The sequence below is a fragment of the Rattus norvegicus genome, chromosome 7, assembly GCF_036323735.1.
Source record: "Rattus norvegicus strain BN/NHsdMcwi chromosome 7, GRCr8, whole genome shotgun sequence".
Taxonomy (NCBI): Eukaryota; Metazoa; Chordata; class Mammalia; order Rodentia; family Muridae; genus Rattus; species Rattus norvegicus.
In genome coordinates, this window is record NC_086025.1 from 69,309,304 (window position 1) to 69,337,247 (window position 27,944).

The following is a 27,944-nucleotide window of genomic DNA, read 5'->3' on the forward strand; positions in this document are numbered from 1 at the left end:
TTCCCTTCTGGTATTTCTGGACGTAATTTCAAACATAATTCTCAACATATAAAATCCTAAAGACTCTATAAGGTTATAGATATGACTGTTAGAAGAGTGAAAATCAATGTATAAAAATCTACAGTATGTTTGGAGCAATAAAAACTGAGGCTATGGGAACGGTGTCGTGGTACATGCCTTCAGTTCCAGAGAAGGAGGCAAAGGTAGGCTGGAGGCCAGCCTGGTCTACAGAGAAAATCCCAGGTCAACCAAAGCTACACAGTGAGATTCTATCTCAAACACCAAGACATAGAAATAAAAATAAGCAAAGACTGTAAGTACAATTCAAGGCTAGGGAAGACTTTGATCAAGATCAGGTCTGAATGATACAATCAGACAAACTACCAAGACATCTAATACATGCAACACACACATATAAACACCTATAAAAATCAATCAATAACAAGGCGTGGTCTCCTGTGAATGTAATTATAATACTTGGGAGGCTGAGGCAGGAGAGTCAATACTCGCCTCAACCAACCAACCAACCAACCAACCAACCAACCAACCAACCAACCAAAGGACAACCCCCTCCCAACAAAACTAAACAAACAAAAAACCAGAGCTAAAGCCCTGTAAGTAAAACAGAGAGGCTGGTGGGATGGCTCAGTGGTAAGGGTGCTTTGTGGCACAAGCCTGGTAACCTGAGTTTGTCTTCAGGACTCAAATAAAGGTAGAAAACAGAACTGACTTTAAAGAGGTCTTCTGATCTATATTTGAACGTTATGTGTTCCCCATCAAATATTAATTTTTAAAAGCTAAAAAATTTGTTAGTGTGTCAAATGTATCAAGAATGCAAGTAGCTTTTCTCTAAATTCAAAGAATTCCAAAACACAATGTTCATGTAAGCATAAAATACAAGTTGGGAATGGTGGTGCATGCCTGCAATTCCACTCAAGAAGCAGAGACTAGAGGACTCTGTGAGTTCAAGTCCAACCTGGTTTAACATAGTAAGTCCCAGGACAGCTAGAACTAAAAAGAAAAAAGATAAAATAGAATCCACAGGGAGGAGGGGAATAAAGGTGAAGATCTGACGTGGAGAAAAGGTTAGTTCTAATATTGCTGGTTGAGAAATTCAGCAAACATATTTTCTTTGGGCTAGATTAGAATCATCTCATTGGCTGGATATTGATGAGTTTTTCTACACAGCAATGTGATGGCCTTTTATAGTAAAAATTACATCTGGAATCAAAGTCCAATCAGGTGGATTCACTTGTGAGGGATTATTGGAATTAAATCCTCTGAAATGTGAAGACCCATCTTTAACCTGGATCTTGATGTAGGAAGATCTGCCCACCTTTACTGCAGGCTGTGCCTTTTTGGGGGTGGCCTGCATAGAGAACACTTCAGCAGTTGACAGAAGTCAGGCCTATTCACTGGCTTCTCAGGATTCTCCTATACAGAGGAGCGGCTGAGACAGCTAGCCTTGTGGACTGAACAGCATGGGATTCTTGGAGTTTCACTGGTAGACAGCCATTGCTGGGCCACAGCCCGGTCTCCTTTTCTATTCATATAGACCCATTCTGTCAATTCGGTCCCTCTAAAGAACCCAACTAACATAGCAAATGAGTAACCCACTGTTGTAAAAATTCCTGTGCACACACCAAATCCATTAGTATTTACATTTATTTCATGTCTGCTGTTTACACACTCATTACTGAACAAAACTGGAATGCAAACAAATGTACACACAATAATGAGCAGTATCAGCTAACAGAACTGGCACTAGTGTTATCTAAGCAGACTAATGGACGCAGCGAGAACGGCGGTACAAGACTGCAGCCCGGACATTTTCCTTGTTTTCCAAAAGAAAATGCTCAGTAGCACCATAATGGTAATACTTAAAAGAAACACCAAAGGTGGAGTACTTGACTGCTGTAAGGTTAGCCTGCCGGGGAGCTGTGGGGAAGTCAATAGTGTAGCCAGCATTTTGGCCAACTTCTGCTGTGTCAGCTGATCATCCTCCGTAAACAAAAGCAAAAGGAAACAAAGCCACACGTAGACCTTTTGAATAAGCTTGGTACAAGCTCTGCATTGTTTTGATTTCATGGTTCAAAAAGATATACATGTTAAAAATTGAGGTTATGTAAAGTTAAATTTACTAACGCCTGAGTGTGTCTTTGGTAGGTGAATACTTTTCAGTGTAGTTAATAATCACATTCATGTTTACCTATTTCCTGTACTTTTCTATATAATCCAAGGTGACTAGAGAAGACATTATGGGAAATGATAGAGCAAATCCTCAAATGATGAGGCTCATAAACCCAGTCTCCCCTAGAGGCACCAAGGATCAAGGGCACTAACTTTCCTTAGCGACAGGTGACTGTAATACTTATGTCCTAATGGGATTTTATTCTGCCACTGTCAGTTACTTACTTTTACCTTCTTCTTCTAAAATGGCATCAACAATACACGAAATATGTAACAGTACCAAGTATTTATTTCTACTTCAGAGTTGTGCAAACACAGCCACACTCTTCTCAAGTGTCTAAGTATCCATGGTTACCAATGGGCTGCATCAAGCTTTGTATCCACACTGCATATGAAGAAATGAAGTGTAAGCTCAGTTATGAAGAGAAATGTTACAAAGAGATCATACACTGAGTAATCTGCCACGTTCCATCCCTTAGTGGTTTCAATAAAATGTCACTAACCACTTATCCCTAAGCCTCAATCTTCCTTAAGAATGCCATAGAACAGTGTTAGTATCATAAGATTATAAATTAAGCCAAATTTCTATCTAAATACACAGGTATGTGTGTCCAGCAGTGTTTTGTGACAAGAGCACAAAACATGCCTTTTTTATGTTGTTATTCGCGCACTAATGCACTTTAAAGCCTTCATTTCCTCATTTGGTAATTAATATCCACATGAAGCACAATGCTTTGCTAGACATACAAAATGTATTTGCATTATGATTATGAAACCTGGCTTCTGCTGGTAACTTAAGCTTAACAGTCGCACATGGTTCAACCAGCTCCCACAAGGTTGTTCAGTGGTTATTCCTCTGCGGCATTCGTGGGCCTAAATTTCAGTCTGAACAGCAACTTTCAAGTCTGCTGCCTGGTGCGAGTGGTTGTTATTTGTCTCTCTCAGGGCATCGCCAAAGCACACATCCACAGCTGCCTTCCCCCCACCACTGCTGGTGGCTCGCTCATCTGCAGCATGGCTCGGCTGGGGCACTTCTGAACAGGAAGCAGTTTTGGAAAGCAGAGAACCGCTACACTGGTGTGGTGAATTCTCCAGACGGTCATTTTCTACCTCAGGAAGGGTGTTCACAGCTGTGAAGCGGGCGTGGCAATCGCTGGAACCGTGACTACAGGACGTTCTCATGCTCTCTAAGTCTGAGCAGCTAAATTCAGAAAAATGACTCGAGTGGGAGTCTGCTACAGACGGCATACTGTCACTGAGGGACGGCGCCTCAAACTCACTTGAGTTAGTGCTCTGTTGCTCTAACAACTGTGCATCCATGTCCTCTCTGGTCTCATTTATCTTCGTGTTACCCTTTTTCCTCAGTTTACCACTTTTTGACTTTTTTCCTCCTGTTGCTTCTTTGGACCACTTGGTAGCACTGGATTTACCTTCAGGCAAGCCACTGGATGACCCGCTTGCGTGGCCTCGGGCAGCGCCGCCATCATCCACACTACTGCTTCCACTGTGGTGTCGGAACTTGAATGGCTTTGACTCAATATCCACTTGCACTTCCATACTGTTCCCTTCTCTGAAATGAAAGTAACAGAAATAAAACTGCTTCTGGCTTCACTTTTATTTCTGTTCGGATGAGAACAGAGGGAGAGAGGCTTTTCTATGAACAATCTGAAGCCTACATACAGAAGTTGTTTCTATGAACGACCTGAGGCCTATATACAGAAGTTGTTGGGACATTTTAATGCAGGTTACAGTCTACTGACATAAAAGTACATAGAAGAGGACTGTCCTTACTGTGTTTGACAGGGTGTAACTGACTATGCAACCCTGGCTGAGCTAGAACTTAGAGACCTGTCTGCCTCTGCTTCCTGAGTGTTGGGACCACCATTCATTAGAAAGAATGATTATATGTATGGGTTTGCACATGAACGCACACACACACACACACACACACACACACACACACACACACACACACAGAGCAGAGGCCAGAAGAGGGCATCAGATCCCCAGAAACTAGAGTTACAGGTAGATATGAATTATCTAATGGGGATTCAGCGTAGAACTGAACCCAGGTCTTCTAGAAAAGGAGTTAGTACTACTGTGCCTTCTCTCCTGTCCCTTAACCCAACCAGGCCAAGTTCCCACTACAGTGGGAATAACATAAATAGCTATAAACCAACTACCAGGAATAGCAGATGCCTCATTACCAAGAGCTAAAAATAACCTCCAACAGCACCAAGTCTTGTGCTAGCATGGTGCCAGCTGATTGTAAATGTTTGACTGGGTTGTATTTTGAAGTGATTTGGGGGAAAATTGACCATGAAGCAAGCAAGTAATAAACTAAGTGCTCCAATGGGTAAATGAACTGCTATTCAGTTCAACAAGTGGCGGATATTTTACAGACTTCTGAGCCTGATGATGGAGAATTTAGCAAGGATCACCTTTCTCTTCTGATCCAAGTGACGACTATGAAGAAGCGTTGAGTCAAAGTGAACGTGGTGATTCTAAAAACCAAAGACAGGGTTGAAAGAAGGGGCATGCCTGTGCCCCTCAACCAAGGGACAGGGGAGATGCTGGTGTCATCAATGAGGGATGGACTAGGAACACTGTGGCACCAAACATGGATCTAAGCTTCAGTGAGAATGATAACAGGCCAGTGAACATTCCAGGTCACATCACCGAAGAAAGCACAAGCGTAGATCTTCTCTCCTTGTTTATCAGGGACCCCAGGCCACCATTTCCCTGAAATTCCATCTGGCACTTCAAATGACCATGTATGTGCTATGTCCTGTGTGCATGGAGAAGCACCTCACATACAACAGGCAGAACCCTGGAGTGTCATACTAGGACAGCCCACACAAGAGAGTCAAGGCCTAGGCTCTGGTGTATACGCTACAGAAAGTAGCTAAGCATCAAGGAAGGCTCTACCTGTGGGGTAGCCTGGCACACAAAAGCCGAGCACTGGCGATAGAAGCAAGGTGGGCCTAGTTTCTACAATCCCTCCAAGTTTCATCTAAATCTAACCACTGTTATACATGTTAGGAACAGAAAGTCTCTACACTTTTTTTTCCCCAAAACGTTGCTCAGGGGGCCAGGTTGTGGATTAATTACACTTAGAGGCTCAGTCTGGTAGGGTTAATGCTTCAAGTTTAAAAACAGCAGTAGGTACATTTCCTGCTTTTCTGTTGTGGGCACAGCCATCAGCATCTTGTACCTAAGAACGTTTTTCATCATTCACCAACCTGAGCCCTCTGCTCACCACAGGCCGGCCCCACTCTCACAAGCACACATTTACTTTTTACCTTGATGGCGTTCCTCCTCTGAGCATCTCACTGTTTCCTCAGAGAATGTGCCCACTGATAGGTATAATTCCTTTTCATTTAAATTTTTAAAAACCTTCTGATCTTATAGGAAGAAGTGCTCTCTCTTTCTTACCTGTCCAGAGGGATGTAAGAATTCAGAATGGACCCTGCCATCGCTTTGGTGCTGGCATTATCACTGACTGTCCCCAAGCTCACTGTGCCCGATTCTCCACTGAGGCTGCACCGCTCCTTCTGTACGTCGGCTTGTACTTCCAACCTTAGAGAGAAGGCACCATATAAACCCTCCATCGCTTATAGCTCAGCAATCATAATACGGATCTTTAAATAAGTCACTAAAAGCTTCAATATGACATTTTAGACACTGCAGTTCTTCAGTTCCCATTTGTTTGATGATACAGATAATAATGTATACCGAACAACACCTATCCGAGAGAGTCAAACATGGCCACAAGGAGAAACATCTTAAAGATCTCCATACTTTCACAAGGATACAGCCCTTTGCCATGCTTCCATACACAATACAAAGTCAGAATACACTGACCAATAAACATAATAAATCAACAAATATATATATATATATTTAAATCCTCTACTAACTGCATGTGGTGGCAAACACTTTTAATCCCATCCCCTTAGGAGACAAAGGCAGGCTGGTCTATATGTTGAGTTCCAGGCTAGCCAGGGCAACACAGTAATAATGAAAAAAATAAAATAAAAAAAAATAAAAAGGGTTCTAACAGCTTCAGCTCTTATCTGATTGTGTAATAAGAGGTTACAATATATACCACTACAATTAATTTCTGACCAAACTATAAACTTCCTAAAATAAATAAAACTGATCTATCTTTTAATTCATCTACCTTCCTTCACATAGAAAAGCTAAAACAGAAATGGTGAATCAGAAAAACAAACAAACAAGGTAAGACACATTAATTTTCCTCGTATCTCCATGGGTATAACTGAGACTTAGTGAAAGATGGCCATTCTCATTTTAGGATGACTCCACCGGTTCCCCAGGCCTCAGGCCAAGTTTCCCACTTTCCCTCCCTCCCTCAGACAGTTTGTCCGTCCGCTGTCCCACAGAAGCAAGGACTGGGCAAAGCATGCCTTTCCTTCACTCACACAGCTCCAGCAGTCAGGTGAGCTTCACCAGCTGCAACGCTGTTTCTCAGGACTTAGTTGTTATCCCACCAGTATCAAATGCAGTAAAAAAAAAAAAAAGACTCCAATCACCTTCCCTAAATTTTGTTTTTAACCTTAGGATAAGTATCGTGCTCTGTGTTTACACAGTCCACGGAATTAACATCTGGTCTTTGACAAAGCAAACGGCTCGCACTTACCTGTTGAAACAGTTTACCATGGCGCTTCCTGACAGGCTGCCGGTGATACTGGCCCCAGCTAATGCCATGGTGCTGGCTGTCTCACTCAGGTTGTCTCTCATGGTGCCTATTCGATCCATGTGGCTTCCACTTGCACTCAAGCTGCCAGTCAGACCGCCCACACTTCCTTCTCCTATGCTAGGGTTGTGCCTTGCTTCTGCTACTGATGTTGTATCTAACATAATTCCAGAAATGAAATAAGAGTGATTACTCATTTTCCTACATGATTTCAGAAAGACATCAAACTACAATGGACAAATCACACCCACGGTTAGGCATAAAAAGAACTACTTCAGGGTATACAGCTAAATTTGAGACTGGCCTTATGCGGACGATGTCATTTTTGTTTTTTTTTTTTGTTTGTTTGTTTGTTTGTTTTGTTCGCTAAGCCAGAAGTTATAGGAATTTTAAATGAACTGGTTAATAGGCCTCCCTGGCCAGCATGAGGTTCCAGTGGGAGATCCTATTTTTTTAGATCAGTAAAACAAAAGTTGATTTCTAGATATAGTTCACAGTTCTAATTGTCTATAAACTATTATAAGACATGTTAGTATTAGGTTGTAATTTTACAGCACTATTCCATGCTTTGTGTTGAGGAATTTACTTACTTATGCCAATATTTGGGTTCCTAGTACACATCCAGTGATAATACGACAAAGCTATCAGAACCAGTGTCAGTAAGAGAATGAGGAAAGATGGCCACACACATGTGTAAGTCCTGCACAGAGCTTTCAGGAAATGACCATGAAGCCACATTCTTAAGACATTCAAAAGCAGGGACAAATGTGTCATAAAATTATCTGAGAGAAGAGCATTCCAGGCAGAGGAAACCATAGCTTAAAAGCCTAGAGACAGGGGTGTAATTGCCATCTTTGAGAAGAGGTGGGTTAAGACACGATGGGAAGGGGTGTGTGCAGATAGTCAGGGCAGGGCCTTAACAAGGTCTTCCAACACCCTGCTCTCCATGTAGACAAGAGATTTCAAGTATACAAAAGAGAAGGTTCTGAGGAGCTGGCTGAAATACTTATAGAGATGCACAGAAAGTACAAAAAGGCTTCATTCTGAAGACATCTGCCTAAGACAAACACATGTGACAAAAATTGCTGGGTACAGAAAAAGCACTGTTTAAAGCAAGTTGATAACTGACACTTCTCCTGGCAGTGCATAAAGCCTTTCATTCTTTGTGCTTTCCACCCAAGAGAGTCCTAATTTGTATTTCTTTCATAATAAAGACAATGTCTGATTTTATTTCACTTCTCACATCCTTTTCACAGAACTTCACAAGGTACTGAGCACAGCACTGTATGAAAAGGTTCTCCCTCCAATAGGGCATTCTCTGTAAAAGTTAAGCACCCAGAACCACCCTGTCCTCTCACATTTGCCTGCTTTGGGTAGCTTTTCTCATAGCTGTGCTTCTGGATGAACACTATGAGCTGTGAGGTATGTGCCTTTAATCCTGTCACCTGGAAGCAGCAGAGCCAGCCTGTTGAATACAGCAAGTTCCAGGCCAGCCAAGGCTGCAGAGTAACCCTGTCTCAGAGTGAGAGAGGAGGAGGAGCAGGAGAGTGTGAGCCTGCGTTGAACACAATGAGCCTAGAAAAGAAGATGGCACAATGAACACACGTGTCCCTATCTGGCAAAAGGACTCACCTATGGCTGTGTTAGTCCCACCAACGTTTATGTCGTTTTCATCATCAAATTCGATCCTGACTCCTTTCCCATTGCCCGCAGAAACTCCACAGCCCCCACTTCGGCAGAGGGAAATTGGGACAACACCATAGACATAAGCTAACATGATAGGAACACCAATGCCTAAAAGGGAGTAAAATCAAGTCATTAGATAAAATCAAAAATAAATCACAGAAATATGATGTCTATTTTCAGGAGGTGTACAGAGTCATAAAGATCTGGCTAGAACACAGCAAATGCAAGATTCCCAGGTAGCCTTTGGGTAGCACATGAGGGACAGACAGAGTCTGTGAACTTTTTAAGTGCAAGCTTCTGAACTCAACCGGAGGAGAAGGGCTACCACCAGCTATCCTAACAGGTTCTTGGGGACTGAACCTAGGGCCTTATGTGTATGTGTGAGGGAAGTGCCGTAACCCTGAGCTACAGCCTCAGCCCTAAAACTAAGTTCTTGAGTCAGTCTACAGTACTTTTAATGACACTAATTGAGAAACCTTCTGTAGGTTCTACTTAAAACTGCCTCTTCATAAAAAGTAATCTTTTTAGCAAAAAAAATAATTAAAAATCCCCTTTCTATCAAATTTCTAAAATCCGAGGCAATGCTTTAAACCACATTCTTACCTACGGTCACTGCGGCTACCACTGGAGACACGATCACAGACAGTGTCACACCACCCGCTATGGCCAAATTCCGCTTGTGTTTTGAAACATCTTTGCCTTCATAGCGATTATGAATCTTAAATTTAATGGGAATGGAAGTTTAGAGAGAAAAAAACATTATATATTTAGTTCAGATGAAACAGTCCTACCAGTACAAGAAAGCTAAATTAATTTCTTACATAATTCCAGTCAAATGCCCTACTTCAAGGTAAACCACAGTATCACAAATTGCCCCTTATTAAGGACCTGGCTACAGAAGGCAGTAGCTCAGGGGATTTCAGTTTGAGTCAGACGTTCAATGTCATTCTTGTGTACATTACTGCCTCAAAGGTGGCCGAGGCCACGAGATTCCATCCCACAAAAACAATACTAGAGTTTCCACGGGTTTCTCTCTAAATAAGACTCCCTGAATCAGCCCCCAGGAGAGGTTTCTGTAATCGTTTTTACTAAGAAAAAGTTGAGTCTAAAAAGGTGCTGTCTGAAACAACAGATTTTTTCCAGACACCTTTTTATGATAAAAATATTAACAAAATTATCAAAATCCTATCTAGTTATTTACAGTTCAAATAAATAGAGACAAAGTATTGGTTACCAAGGAGTTAAATCTACTTAGCATCATTGTACAATTCACATTAGTAAACAGAATTATTGTCATAAAAATGGCTTGTGAGTTATTAAATGAAACCGGGAAATACTTTAGTAGCTTTGTTCTTGGGCCTGTAAGAGCCAAACTAATGAAGAACATTTTCCCATCTGTTTCAAGACATCTTGTGAACAGCCTCCAAGGCACACAGGTCCTCTAAAGTAAAGTGCTAGGTCCTTCCTACTGTTTGGTTCTACAGCTCCTTTCCAGCCCATTCCAGGGCACGGTCCTGCAGCAGAGCAAAGCCAAGCTACACAGATGCAGGGTAGATCTGGGAGGTGACAGGAAGGGAAGGGACCCTCTGTCAACTTTTGCTCCCCCTCCCCCTTTCCTTCTTTTCTTTTTAAGACAGAACCTTGCTATATGTATAGTCCAGGCTGGCCTCAGACTTGAGGTAATCCCCCTGCCTCAGCCTCCCAAGTCCTCAGACTATAGCTGTACAGCACAGCCTATCGCTTTTGGAGCCTTAGGCACCAGTGTGGACACACTGCCCCATTGCTTTGGTTCAACTTAACTTTCTGTTTGCTTTCTGTTTTCCTTCTACTAGTTCCTTTCCTTTTTTTAGAACTTTATTATATGTACATGGGTGTTTTACCTGTATGTATATCTGTGTCCCATACATGAACCCTGTGGCCAAAGAAGCCAGAAGAGGTCATCGGATACTTTAGAACTAGAGTTAAAGATAGTTGTAGGCTGTCCACTGGTACTGAGAACTCTTCAGGAAGAGCAGCCATCGCTTAATCACTGAGCCATCTCCCTGCAGACCCCACACCTCTAGTTTGTTAACAGCTGGCCTCAGGCAGCTCAAGCTCTCCTCAACTCATCATGATGACCCTGAGCTCCTGCTCTTCCTGCTTCTACCTCTTAAAGATGGGGTGATAGGCAGGCCTAGCCTGTTCGTTATTCTCGGCACATCTACTTTTTGTTGTAACTAAAAGCTGTTTTCTGGCACTTTCTTGGCTTACTAGGTTTCCCTGAGCTGATACAATCCCAAATATCACAGAACATCATTTAAAGGAAAACTAATACATCAACTTGCCCTTTAGGTGCATGGTGCATGTATGAACAACAGCAGACACTTTGTGTGTGTGTGTGTGTGTGTGTGTGTGTGTGTATGTGTGTGTGTGTGTGTGTGTGTGTGTGTGTGTGCAGGGTCTTGCATTATGGACTAGGGTTAGCCTCCTGAGTACTGGAGTTACAGGCTGACTGTCACTCTAAAAATCTTTTGTCAGCATGTGCAGTCTATCTCTTTCCCTTCCACTTCTAAGTACCTAAGTAGTTTTGCTTTCAATAAAAATCTTTTTGGTAAACTACATGAAATTAAAATAGAATCCTGTGCTGCTTAGTGTTTTGTCAACTTGACATAAGCTAGAATCATTTGGGAAGAGGTAACCTTAACAGAGAAAATGCCCACAGTAAACTGGGCAGTGGTGGTACACACCTTTAATCCCAGCACTCCAGAGGCAAGAGATAGTTGATCTGAGTTCAAGGCCAGCCTGGTCTATAAAGCAAGTTCCAGGATAGCTAGGGCTTCAAAGAAACCCTGTCTAAAAAATAAAAAATAAATTTAAAAAAAGGAGGGAGGGAGGGAGGGAGGGAGGGAGGGAGGGAGGGAGGGAGAAGGAAGGAAGGAAGGAAGGAAGGAAGGAAGGAAGGAAGGAAGGAAGGAAGATGCTCACACTAGATTTACCCATGGACATGACTGTGGGGCATTTTCTTGATTAATGATTGATGGCCCAGCCTACTGTAGGTGGCTCCACTACTGGGCGAGTGGTCCTGGGCTGTATAAGAACACAAGCCAGTAAGCAGAGTTCCTCCAAGGAATGCACTCCAATTCCTGCCTCCAGGTTCCACCCCAACTTCCTTCCATGATCAAATGTGATGGGGAAGCCAAACTAAATAAACCCTTACATCTCCAAGCTGCTGCTCTTGGTTATGATGTTTTCTCACAGCAACAGTTCTTACACTGGAGATAATTTATCTTTTGTTCTTTGTAATGCTTTGAATCAAACTCAAACCCTTGTACATGCTGTATGCTCTACCACCATGCTGTGGCCCTAACTCACTGACAGTTACTTGAAAGCCTTCTGAAATAAACACTTAACTTAGAAATATAAATATTTATGCTCCTCACCAGTCACCAAAACATTTTTTCTTTTTCTTCCCCCCCCCCTTTTTTTTTTTTTGCTATCTGGGATCTAACAGAAAACCTCCTAAAAATTAGACAAAATACCCTACCAATCAGCTATATACCGTCCTATGAAAACTAATTAAAAATAATGTTGGTTTTCCTTTCTTTTTTGATTGTATTTCAGGGCTAGAAGAGATGGCCCAGCAGTTAACAGTATATACTGCTCCTGCAGAGAACCAAGTCTGACTGCCAGCACCCCATGGCAGTTCCTAACTGTCTGGAACTCTCATTCTAGAGGATCTCATGCTGTCTTCTGCAAGCACCAGACACACACATGATACACAGGCAAAACCCTCATATCAATAAAGCAAATGTAGCTGTCTTACAGAAGACCACTCTTATCCTAACTTTAGTAGCACAACGTAGAAACAGAATTAAAGGCACAATGGGAAAGTCTGATCCAACCTAAGTGTTTCTAACAACAGTGGCTGTGGTGGCCTGTCATGTCAACTTGACATGCAAACAAGAGTCATCTGAAAGGAGGAAACCTCAACCGAGAAGATGCCTCCATAAGATCCAGCTCTAAGGCATTTTCTTAATAAGTGATTGATGGGGCTCAGTGATGGTGGGTGGTGTTGTATCTGGGCTGGTGGTCCTAGGTTCTACAAGAAAGCAGGCTGAGCAGGCCATGGGGAGCAAGCCAGTAAGCAGCACACTCCATGGACTCTGCATCAGCTCCTGCCTCCAGGTTCCTGTTCTTGCTTCTTTCGGTGATAGAATACAATGTGAAAGTATAAGCCCAATAAACCCTTCCTTCCTTGCTTTTTCTTTCTTTCTTTCTTTCTTTGGTCATGGTGTTTTACTGCAGCAACAGAAACCCAAGCTAAGACACCAGCCATCTGCCAACAGCATGGGCTCCCTCTCAAGTCAGTACTTTCTCCAGGACTGGGTGCCCAATGGCTAGACTAAAATTTATGACAGACTTCATATACAGAATTAATTTACCTGGACTCAAACCCCTGCTCCACCCCTGTCTATGTGATTAAAGGTCAATTATATATATAACATTTCTAAACCACACTGTTGGGCAGGAGATGGTTCAGAGGGTACAGTACTTGCTGTCAAGCCTAATGACCTGAGTGTGACCCCTGAACAACAGAGTTGAAGCAGAAAACCAACTCTAGCAAGTTGTCCTCTAATCTCTACTCAGGGGCTCACATACATTACCATAAAAAGTAAATGTAAACCTCATTATTTCAACTCATAGATTAGAGGCTAAAATACCTAGGGTGCTATATTAGGATTAATCAGGCTGAGTGTGGTGAAACACACCTTTCCTTTGGGAGGCAGATGGAGGCTGATTTCCAAGTTCTAAGCTAGCCAGGACTACATAGTGACTACGCAGGGACATCCCTGCCCTGCCACCGCCCCCAACCCCTCAACCATAGTTTGGGCTTTTCAACTGTTAATTTCCCTATGAAAACTACTTTCTTTGTTCTGATTAGGTCAGGATCACATAATTCCTTGACATTCAATTAATTTAACTGAGATGGCAACAGACTTCTTGTTACTTCATAAATTATTTCATTAGCTCTTCAAACAGTTTCTTAGCTAATGACAAATTAAATCAACCTTTATAGGACAGTGGTAGGGGTTTGCAAAGGCTGGCATTTCGATTTCCAGCAAAGACTGTTATAATTTGTAAACTGTAGTTATTAACAGCAGTCACCTAATAGAGGTGGGAAAAGCTTTGAATTTAAGAATAACGAATTGGGGCTGGGGATTTAGCTCAGTGGTAGAGCGCTTGCCTAGGAAGCACAAGGCCCTGGGTTCGGTCCCCAGCTCCGAAAAAAAGACCAAAAAAAAAAAAAAAAAAAAAAAAAAGAATAACGAATTAAAGAACTGGTTAATTATTCTTTGCTTGAGGGCATGCATTCCCTAGCTATTAATTTCTATCTTAAAGATCTCACAGAAATAACTTTACAAGGATATTCTGGAGAGGACAATGTCAATTATCCCTCAAAACTTCATACCAGACACTGAATCTAAAAAGCACAGACTGTAACAATTTTAAATGAAGGTTGTTTTTAATATACAAAACACTTGAGTTTACTGTATAAAATAGGGTCTTTTGTTGATTTACTTATTTATTTTTGAGACATGTGGGCTGGCTTCAAGCTTCCTATATTCTGAAGATGACTTTGAACTTCTGATCCTTCTGTTTCCACTTCCTGAGTGTTGGAATTACAATATGGGCCACCACACCTGGTTTATATGTGTCCATGAAAAATTCTACCAACAGAATTATATCCCCAGCCCAAACCACTGATAATAAACAATTAAAAACCAAATTCTGTGCTCAAACACAAAGCAAAGAGCCCTCATCACTAAGAAGACACCAACAGTTTAGAATGTGCTGGGGTAGGAAGAGGCGCTTACCTTGCGGCCCACGTACACAGGAATGCCAATGATCATGGCGGGGATGGCAATGCCAGCTATGAGAGCGATCCCTACGGGAGCACCGACCAGGGTTCCCAGCTGCCACAGGATTTTCTTCTTTCGGCTCCAGGGTTTCTTCCCCCAAAAAGTACAACCTGAGGGACTGAGAGGGGAATTATACAGTAACTGTTAGGAACCAGAGGGACAAATAACTACAACTCATCACAGCAACAACTGCAGAAAGAACTGCCTCTCAGAAAGAACTCACCCCCTCCTTTTCTTACTTTGGGTTCTTTTAAAAAGCCAAAAACTCCACTTTAAGTTACAGGATAGGATAATGCTAACTATGACTTAGAGTATATCCTTACTTCTCCATGACCTTGCAAACCTCAGTTCTGAAGAATACTGATGATGTAAATACAATACGCTCATTTTACCACCTTAGGCACAGTTACAGATTTACCTCATCAATTCACCTTGGGACAGGCAGTGGTGGTCCATGCCTTTAATCCTGGCACTTGGGGCCTGCCTGGTCTACAGATCGAGTTCTAGGACAGTTACACAGAGAAGCCCTGCCTCAAAAACCAATTTAATTAACTAATATTAATTAACCTATCAATCTTGGGGACTAAATGAGACATTTTATTTATAAGAAAATTAACAGCTGGATTAATTGCGCAAAATCACTAAAGCGCAATGATAACAATGAAAAAACAAAGGAACCTTTATTTCCTATTTTTATTAATTCTAAGTTACTTAAGTATAATTTGTTAACTTTTAAGCTTATATAAATAAGAATAAAATCCATCTTTTTATGTATCTTAAAAATCTGAGGAATAAAATTACTTAGGCTAACATTGTTTTCAAAACAAAAGCTCTAATATACAGTATAAAGTCTATTTATACATAAATCTTTCTTTTCACAAGCTTACCTTAGATAATGTAAATCAGAGATTTCTTTCATACACAACCAACAAAACTCACAGCCACAGACAGCACACGTCATGTGATTACAGCTCCCATCGTTCATCTTTATTATATAAGCAGCACATCGTGGACACGGCTTTATATCATCAGCTGTAAGGGACAAAGAGACACTAAATAGAAAGCACACAGAAATGATGTCCAGTACATTAGCAGTCTTAACACTACTCAAACAAATCTTTGCAACTAGAATTCATTAGAATTCATTAAGTAGCAATTTTAGACTTTTGTTTTTAGTATGGAAAAAATATACTTTGTATTAAATTTTCATGTTGTAAACATGTTTAAACATTGTAGCAAAGCAATGAGAACAAAGAATAAAGACAACAGGGACTTAAGAACTGTCTGCTCCTCTTTCAGTGAAGAGGCACTATTGGGAAGTGGCCACTTCATATTCACCTAAGGCACTGAACATGAACCCCAAGAACTCCCCTTTCTCTTGCAATAACAACTAAGAACACTATAAATCATAGAGAACAGCTTCCCAATAGTGCAACCATTCTTATCCTTATGACCACTAGTGAGTGGTCTGTCTTTTCTGTTCATGATTCAAGTGTCATGAGTGAAAGTATACTATTACATTGTTACAAAACGCTCAACAGTGCCAAGTAAAAAGTCCAGTGGTAGATAACCTTAAGCATCAACAAAGGATAAGAGCTTTACCACTATTCTGAATTCTAGCTGTTCTCTAAGTCCCAACCTGCACTGACCAATGGTTTCCATCCCCCCAGCTATATCCTCTATCTTATGTGCAGTTCCAAAAATGTATTTATAACGCCAACCTCTGAGTTTAAGTATTTGTTCCACACTACTATTTTTTTTAAGAATTATTTATTTTATGTACATGAGCACACTGTAGCTGTCTTCAGACACAGACACTAGAAGAGGGCGCCAGGTCCCATTACAGATGGTTGTGAGCTACCATGTGGTTGCTGGGAATTGAACTCAGGACCTCTGGAAGAGCAGTCAGTGCTCCTAACCGCTGAGCCATCTCTTCAGCTCATGTTTTCTGCTTCTTAAGCAGATAGGAATAGTATTTCTTTTTTAAATATATGTTGTCTTAGGTATAATAGCCAGCTTGTTTCTCATCCTGTGCTTAAAATTTGTAATGCAAGTTATATTCCTGGAGTCATTTAAATAATAATTTATAAATGATTTTTATATTCTAGACATTAATCATTTATCTTTGGCTGCTTAGAGCCATTGGTTTGCTCAAAATAGCTTGAATTAGTAAAATACTAATGTGAGTCTTACTAATTCTTAAGTTATAAACAGCTTTAGCCTTACAAGAAACACTGAGAAAATTTGAACTCTTTGATAAATCAGTTAAAAACTGAGCATAAAACTTGTAGAAAGGAAAACAGAATATTAGCTTTGTTTAAAGTAACAGCATGGGCTGGAGAGGTGGCACTGACTGCTTGCTCTTCCAAAGGTTTTGAGTTCAATTCCCAGCAACCACATGGTGGCTCACAACCATCTGTAATGAGATCTGATGTACCCTTCTGGTGTGTCTGAAGACAGCTACAGTGTACTTATATATAATAAGTAAATGAATCTTTAAAAAAAAAGAAGCAGGAAACAAAATTGTAACTTAGTAAACATCATGAAATTATGTTTGGACTTTTTGAGAGTCGGGGTAACTCTACTGCACAGTTTTAGAGTGTGAACTTTGTGTGTAACAATACTGTATCACAATATCAGAAAGCTGAACACAGGTACATACCATCATATCAAGGTTGGATGAGACAACCCAGTAGGAGGAAAAGTGTCCCTCAGTGGTCAAAAGAGTCAGAGACAGCCCCAACTTCCACTGTTAGGAATTCCACAAGAACACCAAGCTATTTATCCATAACATATATGTAGAGGACCTAGGTCAGACCCCTAAAGGCTCTCTGATCTCTGTGAGCCCCCATTGAGTCCCAGTCAGTTGACTCCTCTGGTTCCTCCAATCCTTTCTCCCCCTCCTCTGCAGGACTCCCTGGGATCTGTCTAATGTCTGGGTGTGGGACCCTGCATCTGCTCCCATCAGTTCCTAGATGATGTCTCTCTGGTCTCTCTGATGAGAATTATGCTGGACTCTGGTCCCAGAACACTCTGTGGGCAGGACAAACTGTAGATCAAAGGTTTTTTGGATGGGTTGGTCAGGAACTGAAATTTTAATGTGTCTGAATCTGTAAAGACTGTGAGACTTTTATTTATGTTTTTAATGAACAATCTTGGGGCTTAATAAGGAAAGGAAAGGTTGTAGCTTAATAGTGATATGTTTGTGTGTCAAGTTGACAAGGGGTCTGTTGTACTGGCTGATCTTGTACATCAATTTTATGCCAGCTGGAGTCATTACAGAGAAAAAAGCCTCAGATGAGGAAAGGCCTCCATGAGATCCAGCTGTAAGGCATTTTCTCAACTAGTGATCAAGGCCCAGCCCGTTGTGAGTAGGGCAATCCTTGGGCTGGTAGTCCTGACTTCTATAAGAAAAGTAGGCTGAGAAAGTCATATCCTTATGACAAGCCAGTAAGCAGCATTCCTCCATGGCCTCTGCATCAGCTCCTTCCTCTAGGTTCCTGTCCTAACTTCCATTAGTGATGAACAGCAATGTGGAAGTATAAGATAAATAAACCCTTCTCCTTGCCCCCACTAAATAAAATCACCAAGCAATCTCTATGTGTCAAATAACTTAATTTTTTTTGAAAATCAGATAAGGACTAGGCAGAGGGCTCAGTGAGGAAAGCACTTTCTTCGTATGCGTACAAGTCAAAGTTTGAATCCATGGAAACCACATACAACTAGACATAGCCAGGGGAATTCCTGGAAATTCACAGGCCAGCTCTACTAACATACACAGCAGAAAAAAACAAGACACCTGTTTAAGACAAGCGAAAGGTAAGGACCAACACCCATGTTAGCCTCTACTCTCCACTCATTTGCCCACCTACACACACACACACACACACACACACACACACACACACACACACACACACACACACACACACACACACACAGTATATAAATACAGACATAATACCTGCTGCTCCAGACTCCTGGCTGTAACTAATGGATGAAGAACGTATGGTTCTTAAGCGTAAACTCTGGGCTCTTTCCTGCCGAGCAGCATCACAGGTCTGGTTTGGATGCCAGATCTGTTTACAGTGGTAGCAAAACTCTGTTCCACAGCCTTCTCGTCCACAAGTTAATTTTGGACAGCTGGCACATCCAAAGGCTATCACAGCATATCTAGGAAGAAAAGGAAAATGATTTAAAATGTGACATAAAACAAAAGCAACTCAGTAGAAATTTAAAAAGAATTCAATTAAAATGCTCAGAAAACACTTTTCATATATGCATTAATAAAAAAATCATAAACCACAACAATGCAACCAACATGAAAATAAGAAAAAAATGACAGTTTATCAATGAAAGTATATAAATACCTTTTTTTAAAAAGATTTATTCATTTATTATATATAAGTACACTGTAGCAGTCTTCAGATACACCAGAGAGGGCATCGGATCTCTTTACAGATGGTTGTGAGCCACCATGTGGTTGCTGGGAATTGAACTCAGGACCTTTGGAAGAGCAGTCAGGGCTCTTAATCACTGAGCCATCTCTCCAGCCATAAATACCTTTTAAAAGTTCTAAATTCTTTACTTTTTAAGTTTTAGTCAGGTGTGGGTGGGGTGCATGTCTTTAATTCCAGTACTCAGAGGCAGAGACTGGCAGATCTTTGTGAGTTCAAAGCCAGTCTGGTCTAAAGAGTGAGTTCCAAGACAGTCAGGGCTATAAGGGAAGCCCCTGTCTCAAACCAACAAACAATAACAAAAACAATAACCATGTCATATAATAACTTCGTGGACTTTTACTGGAAATGAAATAGTCTTGGGGAGTGGAGTTGAATGAAGACGGTGAGTACATTTACAACTGGCCTTAATGCCTTTCTCTCAGTAAGTAATTTTGATATTTAAAATTTTTGAACTTAAATTTGGGTACTGTTAAGACACTTGTCCCAGAGAAATTTTCTTCACATCAACTTTCCTGGCAGATGTGTTCATAATAGCCCCAACTGAAAAGCCCCCCCCCCCCCGATGTTCATCAACCACCAAAGGACACCACAGACTCGTACTCAAGTCAAAACAAATGACTGACAGACGTAACAAGAGGTAATCTTTGGGAGATTATGTCGAGTTAAAAAAAAGGTCAATTGGGGTTGGGGATTTAGCTCAGCGGTATAGCGCTTGCCTAGCGAGCGCAAGGCCCTGGGTTCGGTCCCCGGCTCCGAAAAAAAAAAAAAAGATCAATTTTATAAAGTTACAAACTACATGCCTGTGTGTGTCACACTTGAAATGACAAGATTTTTAGAATTGGAAAGTGATTAATGACTGCCAGGGTTCAAGGGAGAGAGTGGGAGGGAAGGAAACACACAGACAAGATGAAGGAGTATTGCCTTTTTAAAAAAAAAACTGGGCTTTTTGCTTGCCTGGTTGGTTTTGTTTTAAGTTTGAGACAGGGTCTTACTAACTTGCTGCCTCGGGCAGACCTTTCGATCCTGCCTCAGCTTCCTCAGTTACCTGGTAGTGTGGGGCATCAACAGCTGGCTGGAACTGGCAGCATAAAGATTGTGCCATGCCTGATTGTGATGTTAGGCATACGAGAACCTATGCCCAATACAAAACTCTAGGTAGTCCAGCCCACATAAGTTGGCTAGTACACATAAAAAGGGAAATCTGGATCAAACCAACAGACTATGTGTGGTGATGTGAACGGTCCACGCTCCGCCACCCCACACAGCACTTGAGTGCTTAGCACCATCTGCAGTACTGTTTGGGTGCGTTAGGTACGTCTGTGGTCTTGCTGGAGGAAGCACGTCACTGGGGGTGCGCTTGAAGGTTTCAGAAGCCATGTGTCATTCCCCTTCGACTCTCTGCTTGACTGTGAGATGCCAGCTCTCAGCAGTTCCTCCCACCATACCTGCTGCACTGCTCCCCACTGTGATGGTGACAGACTCATCCCGGGGCACAGCGTTTTATCATAGCAACAGAAAAGTAAATAACACACTGAATCTACGCCAATCCTTCTACGGCAGAAGTGACATCATACAGTGATGCTCTTCTACAGCTTTGTAAAATGGGAATGGGGAAGAGAAACACTGTGACACATGGAGCAGTTCTAGTCCTGTAAGTGCATATACATGCACTTATACAAATGAACTGTCAAAGTTTAGAGCTTTCTAGTTCTCACTGAAAGCAACATCAAATAAGTCTATCATTTAAGTTTTTGTTATGTTTATTTTTAAAATACCAAACATTTCCTGGAAAGTTAGGGGAGTTTTGATGTTCCTCTTGATACTGGCAATAAATTTAAGTAATAATCATAACTAAGACTATAAATTTCAAGACCATCTGCATAACTGTACAAAACTTGAAGAAGCAGGACTTTCCTCCCTTTCTGATTTACTGCTTCCTTAAACATCCTACTCTTCAAAATCAAAGTTTTCACCTTAAATTCTGTCTTACTTCTGGGAGAATTTGTTGAAATAGTACAGAATTAATGGCAAATTAAATAAAAAGGGTAATTAAGCACAATTTCATTTCCCTAGATTTTAAGATAGCCAATGAGGGGCTGGAGAGGTGACTCAGCAGTTAAGCGCACTTGCTGTTCTTACCGAGGGCCTGGGTTACATTCCCAGCACCCACAGCCATAGCGTACTTCACAATGGTCTCTAACTCAGGCACAGGGGATTTGATGCCCTCTTCTGGCCTCCATGGAAATTCATACACGGTATTGCATACAAGTGGTACACAGATTTACCGTGCAGGCAAAACACTCATATACAAAAAATATAATACTTAAAAAATCTTTTTAAAACAATAGCTAACTCACCGCAGTCTCAGGGTGGTGGAAAGAATCTACATTTTGTTTTCAACTCTAAAATATCTAATTTAAAGTTGTTTTTATATAAAAACAATAATTTCAGTGAAAAGTACAAGCATTTTATTCTAAACTTCTATATCTTATCTTTCATTACAGAAATGAAGAAAGCTAGAAGAGGAGCAGAATGGGACTTCAGATGAAATTTGGAGGCTAATTCTAAGACAGCCATTTTGTTTATCTTTTTATAAGATGGCAGTTATCAGGGATTAGAGAGATGGCTCAGTAGCTAAGAGCACTAGCTGCTCTTACAGAGGACCCACATTGGATTCTCAACATCCATTCACATGGTACTCAAACTATGCATAGAAATTTTATGTTAGTGGTAAAGTTTTCTATAAGTACCAGTAACATCTATAACATTACAAGCTACATAAAAAATATGTCCCTAATGTCTAGAGAGCCAGTAAGAACAATAATGTAAAATAAAGGAACCTAACTAGTCTTCTGTCCTCTGTGGTTAAGACTGTCAACAATAATCAACACCAATTTACTGAATAGCCAAATTAATGAGGAATAATTCTTTACTAAATTTATATAATCTTCATAAATTTGTTTTTCCTTATTGTTTCTTGGTATTCATATCTCTATTATAAGGTGTATTCTATTTTAATACATAATGTGGCAAGTGAGTAAATAACCCACGTATATTTTCTTGTTATTTTTTTCCTTTTATAACTACCTCTAATCTGCCCCAATTTTGTGTGGGTCCCTTAGATTTAACTGTCCCAGTTTTTGTTGGCCAGTTTCTGATACTTAGGAAATAACTTGTATTCTGGAATCTATGAAAACCACGTTTTTCTTCTACATGATATACACAAGATTTGTTTCTCTGTGTTTTACAGTAACATTACATGTAATATTCTTAGAAAGGTTCTTTTGGGTAAAATGTTTTGTCCATCTCAAAATGTAATTTCAGAAGAATGATTTGCAAATCATTGTATCAGTGAAAATACTGTGCAAGTTGGTCCACAGGCTCGATAGTCACATCTAAGCTATTCGTTTAAACATGATACAGTCTCTTGCTCAAGATATCTGAAAATAGAAAATCAATCCTATTTTTTTTTCCTTTTTCTTTTTTCTTTTTTTTCAGAGCTGGGGACCAAACCCAGGGCCTTGAGCTTGCTAGGCAAGCGCTCTACCACTGAGCTAAATCCCCAACCCCAATCCTATTTTTCTAGACAGAGAGTATAACTCACCATAGATCCCAGAGTTTGATTCCACCATTATAACTGGAAGTTCAGTTAGCCCTGGCCTAGTTGAAGAGGTAGCCTCTTTTTACTTACTTACTTACTTACTTATATACATACATACATACATACATACATACATACATATACACACACACACACACACATACATACATACATTTATTTTTGAGGCAAGGTCTTATGCAGGCATGGCTGGCTTTGACCCTACTATATGGCTGAAGATGACCTTGAATTTCTGACTGTCTTGGGTCCACTTCCTAAGTGCTAAAATTACAGGCATGCACCAACACACTCAGTTTATACGGTGCTGGAGATTAGACCCTGGACTTCATACATATTAGGCAAGCACTTTACCTACTGAGCTACACCCTTAACCCCTTATACAGTATCTTTAATATAAGATTTTATTGTAATAGACACTCTATAGTATTGAAAGCATAATTCATATTTGATACTAGACTGTATCTTGAGTTTTTTACAACTAATGAATTCATGCTCTGTTAAGTTTTTAATGCTTTACATCACAGAGTAACCACTGGTAGACAATTGTGTGTTCGTAGATTTGCCCACAGAAAATATGTAACTTTTTCATTTAAAATTGGGGAATTGAGGTTGGGGATTTGGCTCAGTGGTAGAGAGCTTGCCTAGCAAGCACAAGGCCCTGGGTTCGGTCCCCAGCTCCGGAAAAAAAGAAAAAAAAAAAAAAAAGAAAATTGGGGAATTTAGACTATATATAATCTAAAAATTTATTCAACAAGTTCTTGAAAATTAGTTTGGTTCAGGCAATGAATTCTGAAACTATAATTTGATAAATTCACATCATAGCTTTTCCTGGACCTATAATGAAATAATATAGAAATTCAGGGTTTTCTCTATTTATATAATGTATGGGGTACTAATGTTATGTTAAATTGTACTATGCCTGGCTTTTAATATTTAGTAGTCTTGTATGTGTTTGTTTGTGGTAAATTAGGATGTGCGCACACACAGAACTTGGAGGCACATGCATGTAAAGTAAAGGCTGATACCAGCTGTTTTCATTCAGTAACTCTCCACTGAGCTTAGCTAGACTGGCGGCCGACGAGCTTAAGACCCCACCTGTCTCTGCTTGCCTCCAGCACTGAAGTTACAGGTATGTCTACCACACCTAGCTTTTTTTTCACATGGATTCTGGGGATACTCAGAGCCCCATGTTTGCTTATCAGTAATTTTGCCCAATTGAGCCGTCTCCTCCCCATCATTGCTTTTATATAAAGGGCATATAACTTAGTTCTGACAACTAAAGATAGTAAGTGTATGATGTGTAGGCTGCTGTTGCACAATAATCAAATATATATACATATGCAAAATCATTTATTTTAAATGCTGAGAAAATGACATGTTATTTAGAACTTGAGATAAACGAATTATTTAACTGCTGTGTGTATCAAATCTTGGACCTGAAAATGTTCCCATATGCACATGAACACGTGGGTCTGTGGTATAAAATGCCTTTCAAAAGGGTCATTTATTTATGACAACAAATAACCCCAACACAAACATTCTGTAACCCCCAATAAAAACTGCTCATGGATGGGGAAATCCAACTTGCTTATAGCTTAATCCTGACCCTACCATCTTAGTAGCTGTCTTCACACAGTGCAAGTGGAAATTTAACAGAGACAATATAAAACAAGTTAGGATTTCCAACTTTTAATATTTAATATGGTATATACCCAAAATGTGTGAGTGAATAAGTTATTTGGTATGTTAAGACTGTTTTTTAGACTACAAGGAAATTCTTATTTTATCCCTAGAGAAAAACAAAGTAAGAAAAGCCAAATGATATGTTCTCACCCACAGTCTGGAGCCGGACACCACCTACAGTCAGGATCTGCAACAAGCCACCGTCGAAGCATAAATTCTTCATATTTTTCCATTAAGACATCATCACTTAATATCAAGCGAATGTCATGGGGATTAAACCGTTCAGTGCATTCTGGACAACTGATATTAACTCTACTTTCAGAGATTTCTATCCTTAGGTACTGTCGTAGGCAATCCACGCAAGATCTATGGTGACATGTCATTATATCAGGAAATCTGTCTTTAGAATGCCGCAAAAGGCACAAAGGACATTCTATAAAGTCTCCAATTTGTTTGCTGATGGACGTCAATCCATTGTCAGAAGAGGCGTTTGTAGAGAAAATGGAGTTCTTCTCAGCACACACTTCAGAACGTATGCTTTCTATACTTGCAATTCCATCCACCCCACCAGTGAGCTCCCTTGATTTACGTTTGTTGTCCTTCTTCCTCCGAAAGAGAGAGCCTATTGAAATTCTTCTCTTTTTGGGTGCCTTTTTGACAGAAGGCAAGCTCACAGACGAAGCAGACGATTGGAGATCTCTATCTGAACCCATTTGCTGATGTAAACTCATGTCTAAAATGCTCATCAGAACTGAGTCAGAATCAATGTTCATACACAGTCCTTCATTATACTTAAAAATAAAACTTATTTCTTGTTCTTGCATTCAGATTAAATCATAATGTAAAAAAGATCCCATTGGCTTCTTCAGAGAATCTTGAAAAAGTTCAAGAGAAGACTGTTGTCACAGATGTCCTAAAAAACAAAAACAAAAGTGTATTTTTATGTGTATGTTTTTATAATCTTGCAGGTTCTCTGTGAAAAATTTAACAAGTATGTTCTATAAACATTAGCTTAAAAATTAAAGTCATTAGTCTACAGGAAAAAATATACAGTGATTGCTGAAATAGCAGAGGACAGCCTGTAATCCTAATACAAGATTTTCTACACCTGAGCTGAAATAATCGTTATAAAAAGTCTTCGATAAACTTTGATTATCTAAGATAATCAAATCAACCAGCTATCAATGACTTAAATGATTCCTCACTGCCTTTAATTTGTTTTTGCTTGGGAATATACATGCATACACAAAAAGCTAAGAACAGTTTATATCATAATCTTGAAGAAAAACATCTGGGTAGAGGGTCTATTACATTCCAGAAACAATCACTTGCTAAAAATTTCGAATTATGGTAATATGGTATGTTGTTACACTGGCAACAGACCAATGGAACAGAATGTAGTCTTTAAAAAAAAAAACTCACATACTATATTTGATTTTTAACAAAGGGGACAACGCTGAGCATCAGAAATGGTCTTTTTAAAATTATTGAGAGGGAATCAGTAATTTGACATATGGCTCACCCCATAAAAGCATTTGCCTCACAACCCTGAGGACCTGGGTTTTACTCCCTCCTCAAAGTTGTCCTCTGAATTCATGCATACACCTTATCATGTGAACATAGAAACACACACAAAAAAAAATTTTTTTAAATCAGTTACAGGAAATTCACAAATGTAAAGAAGCTTTTAGGAGACAAAGGAAGAGGATATTTCAACAAGATGGTTTCTTAAACAGACTATTACAAGTGCTAGTCATAAAATAAAAGATGGCTAAATCACAAAAAAGCAGTCAAGAGACTTTCTTTACTAAGCATTAAAGGCATAGGAGAACACACACGCCACAAACAGTGAATAAAAGAAAAGTATCCAGAACAGGCAAAGAGCACTTACAAGTACATAAAAATAGACAACCCCAAAGAAAAATGGACAGAGGACCTAACAAGCACTTCACAAAATCATGTTTAAATGTGCAACACTACTAATCGTCATTACAGCTACACAGAGAGGCCACTACACCTAGAAGGTGTCAAAACTAGGAGACTGGTATTTCAGATGCTGACAGGGATTTGGAGGGAGCACTCTCACAGAATGGTGACGAGTGTGATGCACAACTGCTTTGGAAACTTTTAACAACGTCCACCAAACTAAAGCACATGGACACCCAGCACTTTTACTCCTAAACAAGACCACATACGATAAACTAGGAAACGTGTTTTAAAAAAATAAGCTTACTTACTATACAAGTAGATTTTATACAGCAGTACCAATAAAAACAAACAAACAAAAGAACCAAAAAGAAACTACGTACGATCTGAGAGCTACACAAAGATGCTAGCAGTAGTTTCGAGAATTACCAAGAAAAAAAAAAACTCAAAAAAACCCCCAAAAACCCAATTCAATAACAATCACAACTAAAAAAATAAAAACTCAAACATTAGATACCACCACATTTGTGGTTGTTTTAGATACCAACAAAAGTTGTAAAAGGGTTGTTACAAGGGCAGTGAAACAATCACATCATGTCTTGCATAATGTGGGGGAGCTAATTTAGCATTATTTATTAAAGAGAAATATATTCTTAAACCCAGGGACCCTACATAGAGAGTTCAGCCTTCATATTAAGTAAGAATACATATTACAAATAAATATATCTATTGTTTATAAAAGGGAGTTAATAAACAGGGAGAAAAAAGCAAAACAACAAAATTTCCACTTAACACAAGAAAAATAACATTTATGTATTCAACTGGCATTTAAATGAACTATAATTTAAATGTAAGCTAGGGAAAGACACACAGAATGCTGAGAAATGACAATTGCAGAATAGTGGAGTACAATTTTTGGTATTCACTTTCTCTCTTAAATTTAAAATGTGCCTCCATGATTTGACTGCACACACCACTGACAACCAAAATACTAAAAGCTATTTGTTAAATGCCCTCACTTAAAAATAAATTCCTATAGGTAGCCTTCTGCCAACTGAAACCATGTTTTCTATTTCTCATTATGTTACAGAGTCAGCAAGATTTTTTATTTCCCTAACAAAAGTTTGTTTGTTTAGTTAGTTAGTTAGTTGTGTGGGGTTGTTTTGTTGGGGGGGGGGTCTATGAAGCCCCACCTGTCCTGGACTTTGTAGACCAGGCTGGCCTTAAACTCAGAAATCCACCTGCTTCTGCCCCTGGAGTGCTGGGATTGAAGGGATGCACCAGCCGGCTGCTTAGAGTTTTTGAGACAAGGTCTCACTATATAGTCCTAGTTGGCCTCTGTAGATCACTGTAGATGGCCTCTAGTTCCAGACCTTGTCTGTCTTGAAGAAATAAGGCAGAGTGCACTAAAGAACTCGAGTGATCTCCTCCAACCTCTACATGCATTCATGGGCACGCACGTACCTTCACCCAAGTACATATATACATGTACACACATACCTCATTAGGTCCTAGACGCTGCCCCTATGGAGAGGGAATCAGCCATGCCTTCGTTATCTGGTACCTTCCCTAAACTACTAAATTCCCAAAATGTAGCAGCCTCAAAATAGAGTGGGACAACAGAATTAGCTTCTAAAATTACAGCCTTATGTCCATCTAGTACTTTCACTAAACTACTACTTATAGAGTTCTCCCTCTAAATTCAGACTCCCGCCCCCAAAGTTTAGAAAAGGAATTTTCTTTGTTCCCTGAATTGCTGC

General features: G+C 40.0%; 1 protein-coding gene across 3 annotated transcripts in view; it reads right to left on the reverse strand.

Moving 5' to 3' along the window:
- Positions 1–1,643: 1,643 nt before the first annotated feature.
- Positions 1,644–27,944, reverse strand: part of Rnf19a (ring finger protein 19A, RBR E3 ubiquitin protein ligase) — a 39,621-nt gene continuing 13,320 nt past the window's right edge. The window contains exons 2-10 of one of the 3 annotated variants that reach the window (NM_001130560.1): positions 24,409–25,171; positions 18,461–18,669; positions 15,384–15,528; positions 14,452–14,614; positions 9,200–9,314; positions 8,543–8,704; positions 6,854–7,067; positions 5,626–5,769; positions 1,644–3,760 (exon numbers count right to left, since the gene is read on the reverse strand). In NM_001130560.1, coding sequence (NP_001124032.1) covers positions 3,064–3,760; positions 5,626–5,769; positions 6,854–7,067; positions 8,543–8,704; positions 9,200–9,314; positions 14,452–14,614; positions 15,384–15,528; positions 18,461–18,669; positions 24,409–25,082 — 2,523 coding nt within the window. In that variant the 5' untranslated portion in view covers positions 25,083–25,171 and the 3' untranslated portion in view covers positions 1,644–3,063. Of the gene's footprint in view, positions 3,761–3,789; positions 4,695–5,625; positions 5,770–6,853; positions 7,068–8,542; positions 8,705–9,199; positions 9,315–14,451; positions 14,615–15,383; positions 15,529–18,460; positions 18,670–24,408; positions 25,172–27,944 lie in introns of those variants that run through there. The other 2 variants (XM_063263833.1, XM_063263834.1) reach the window with 2 other exon arrangements.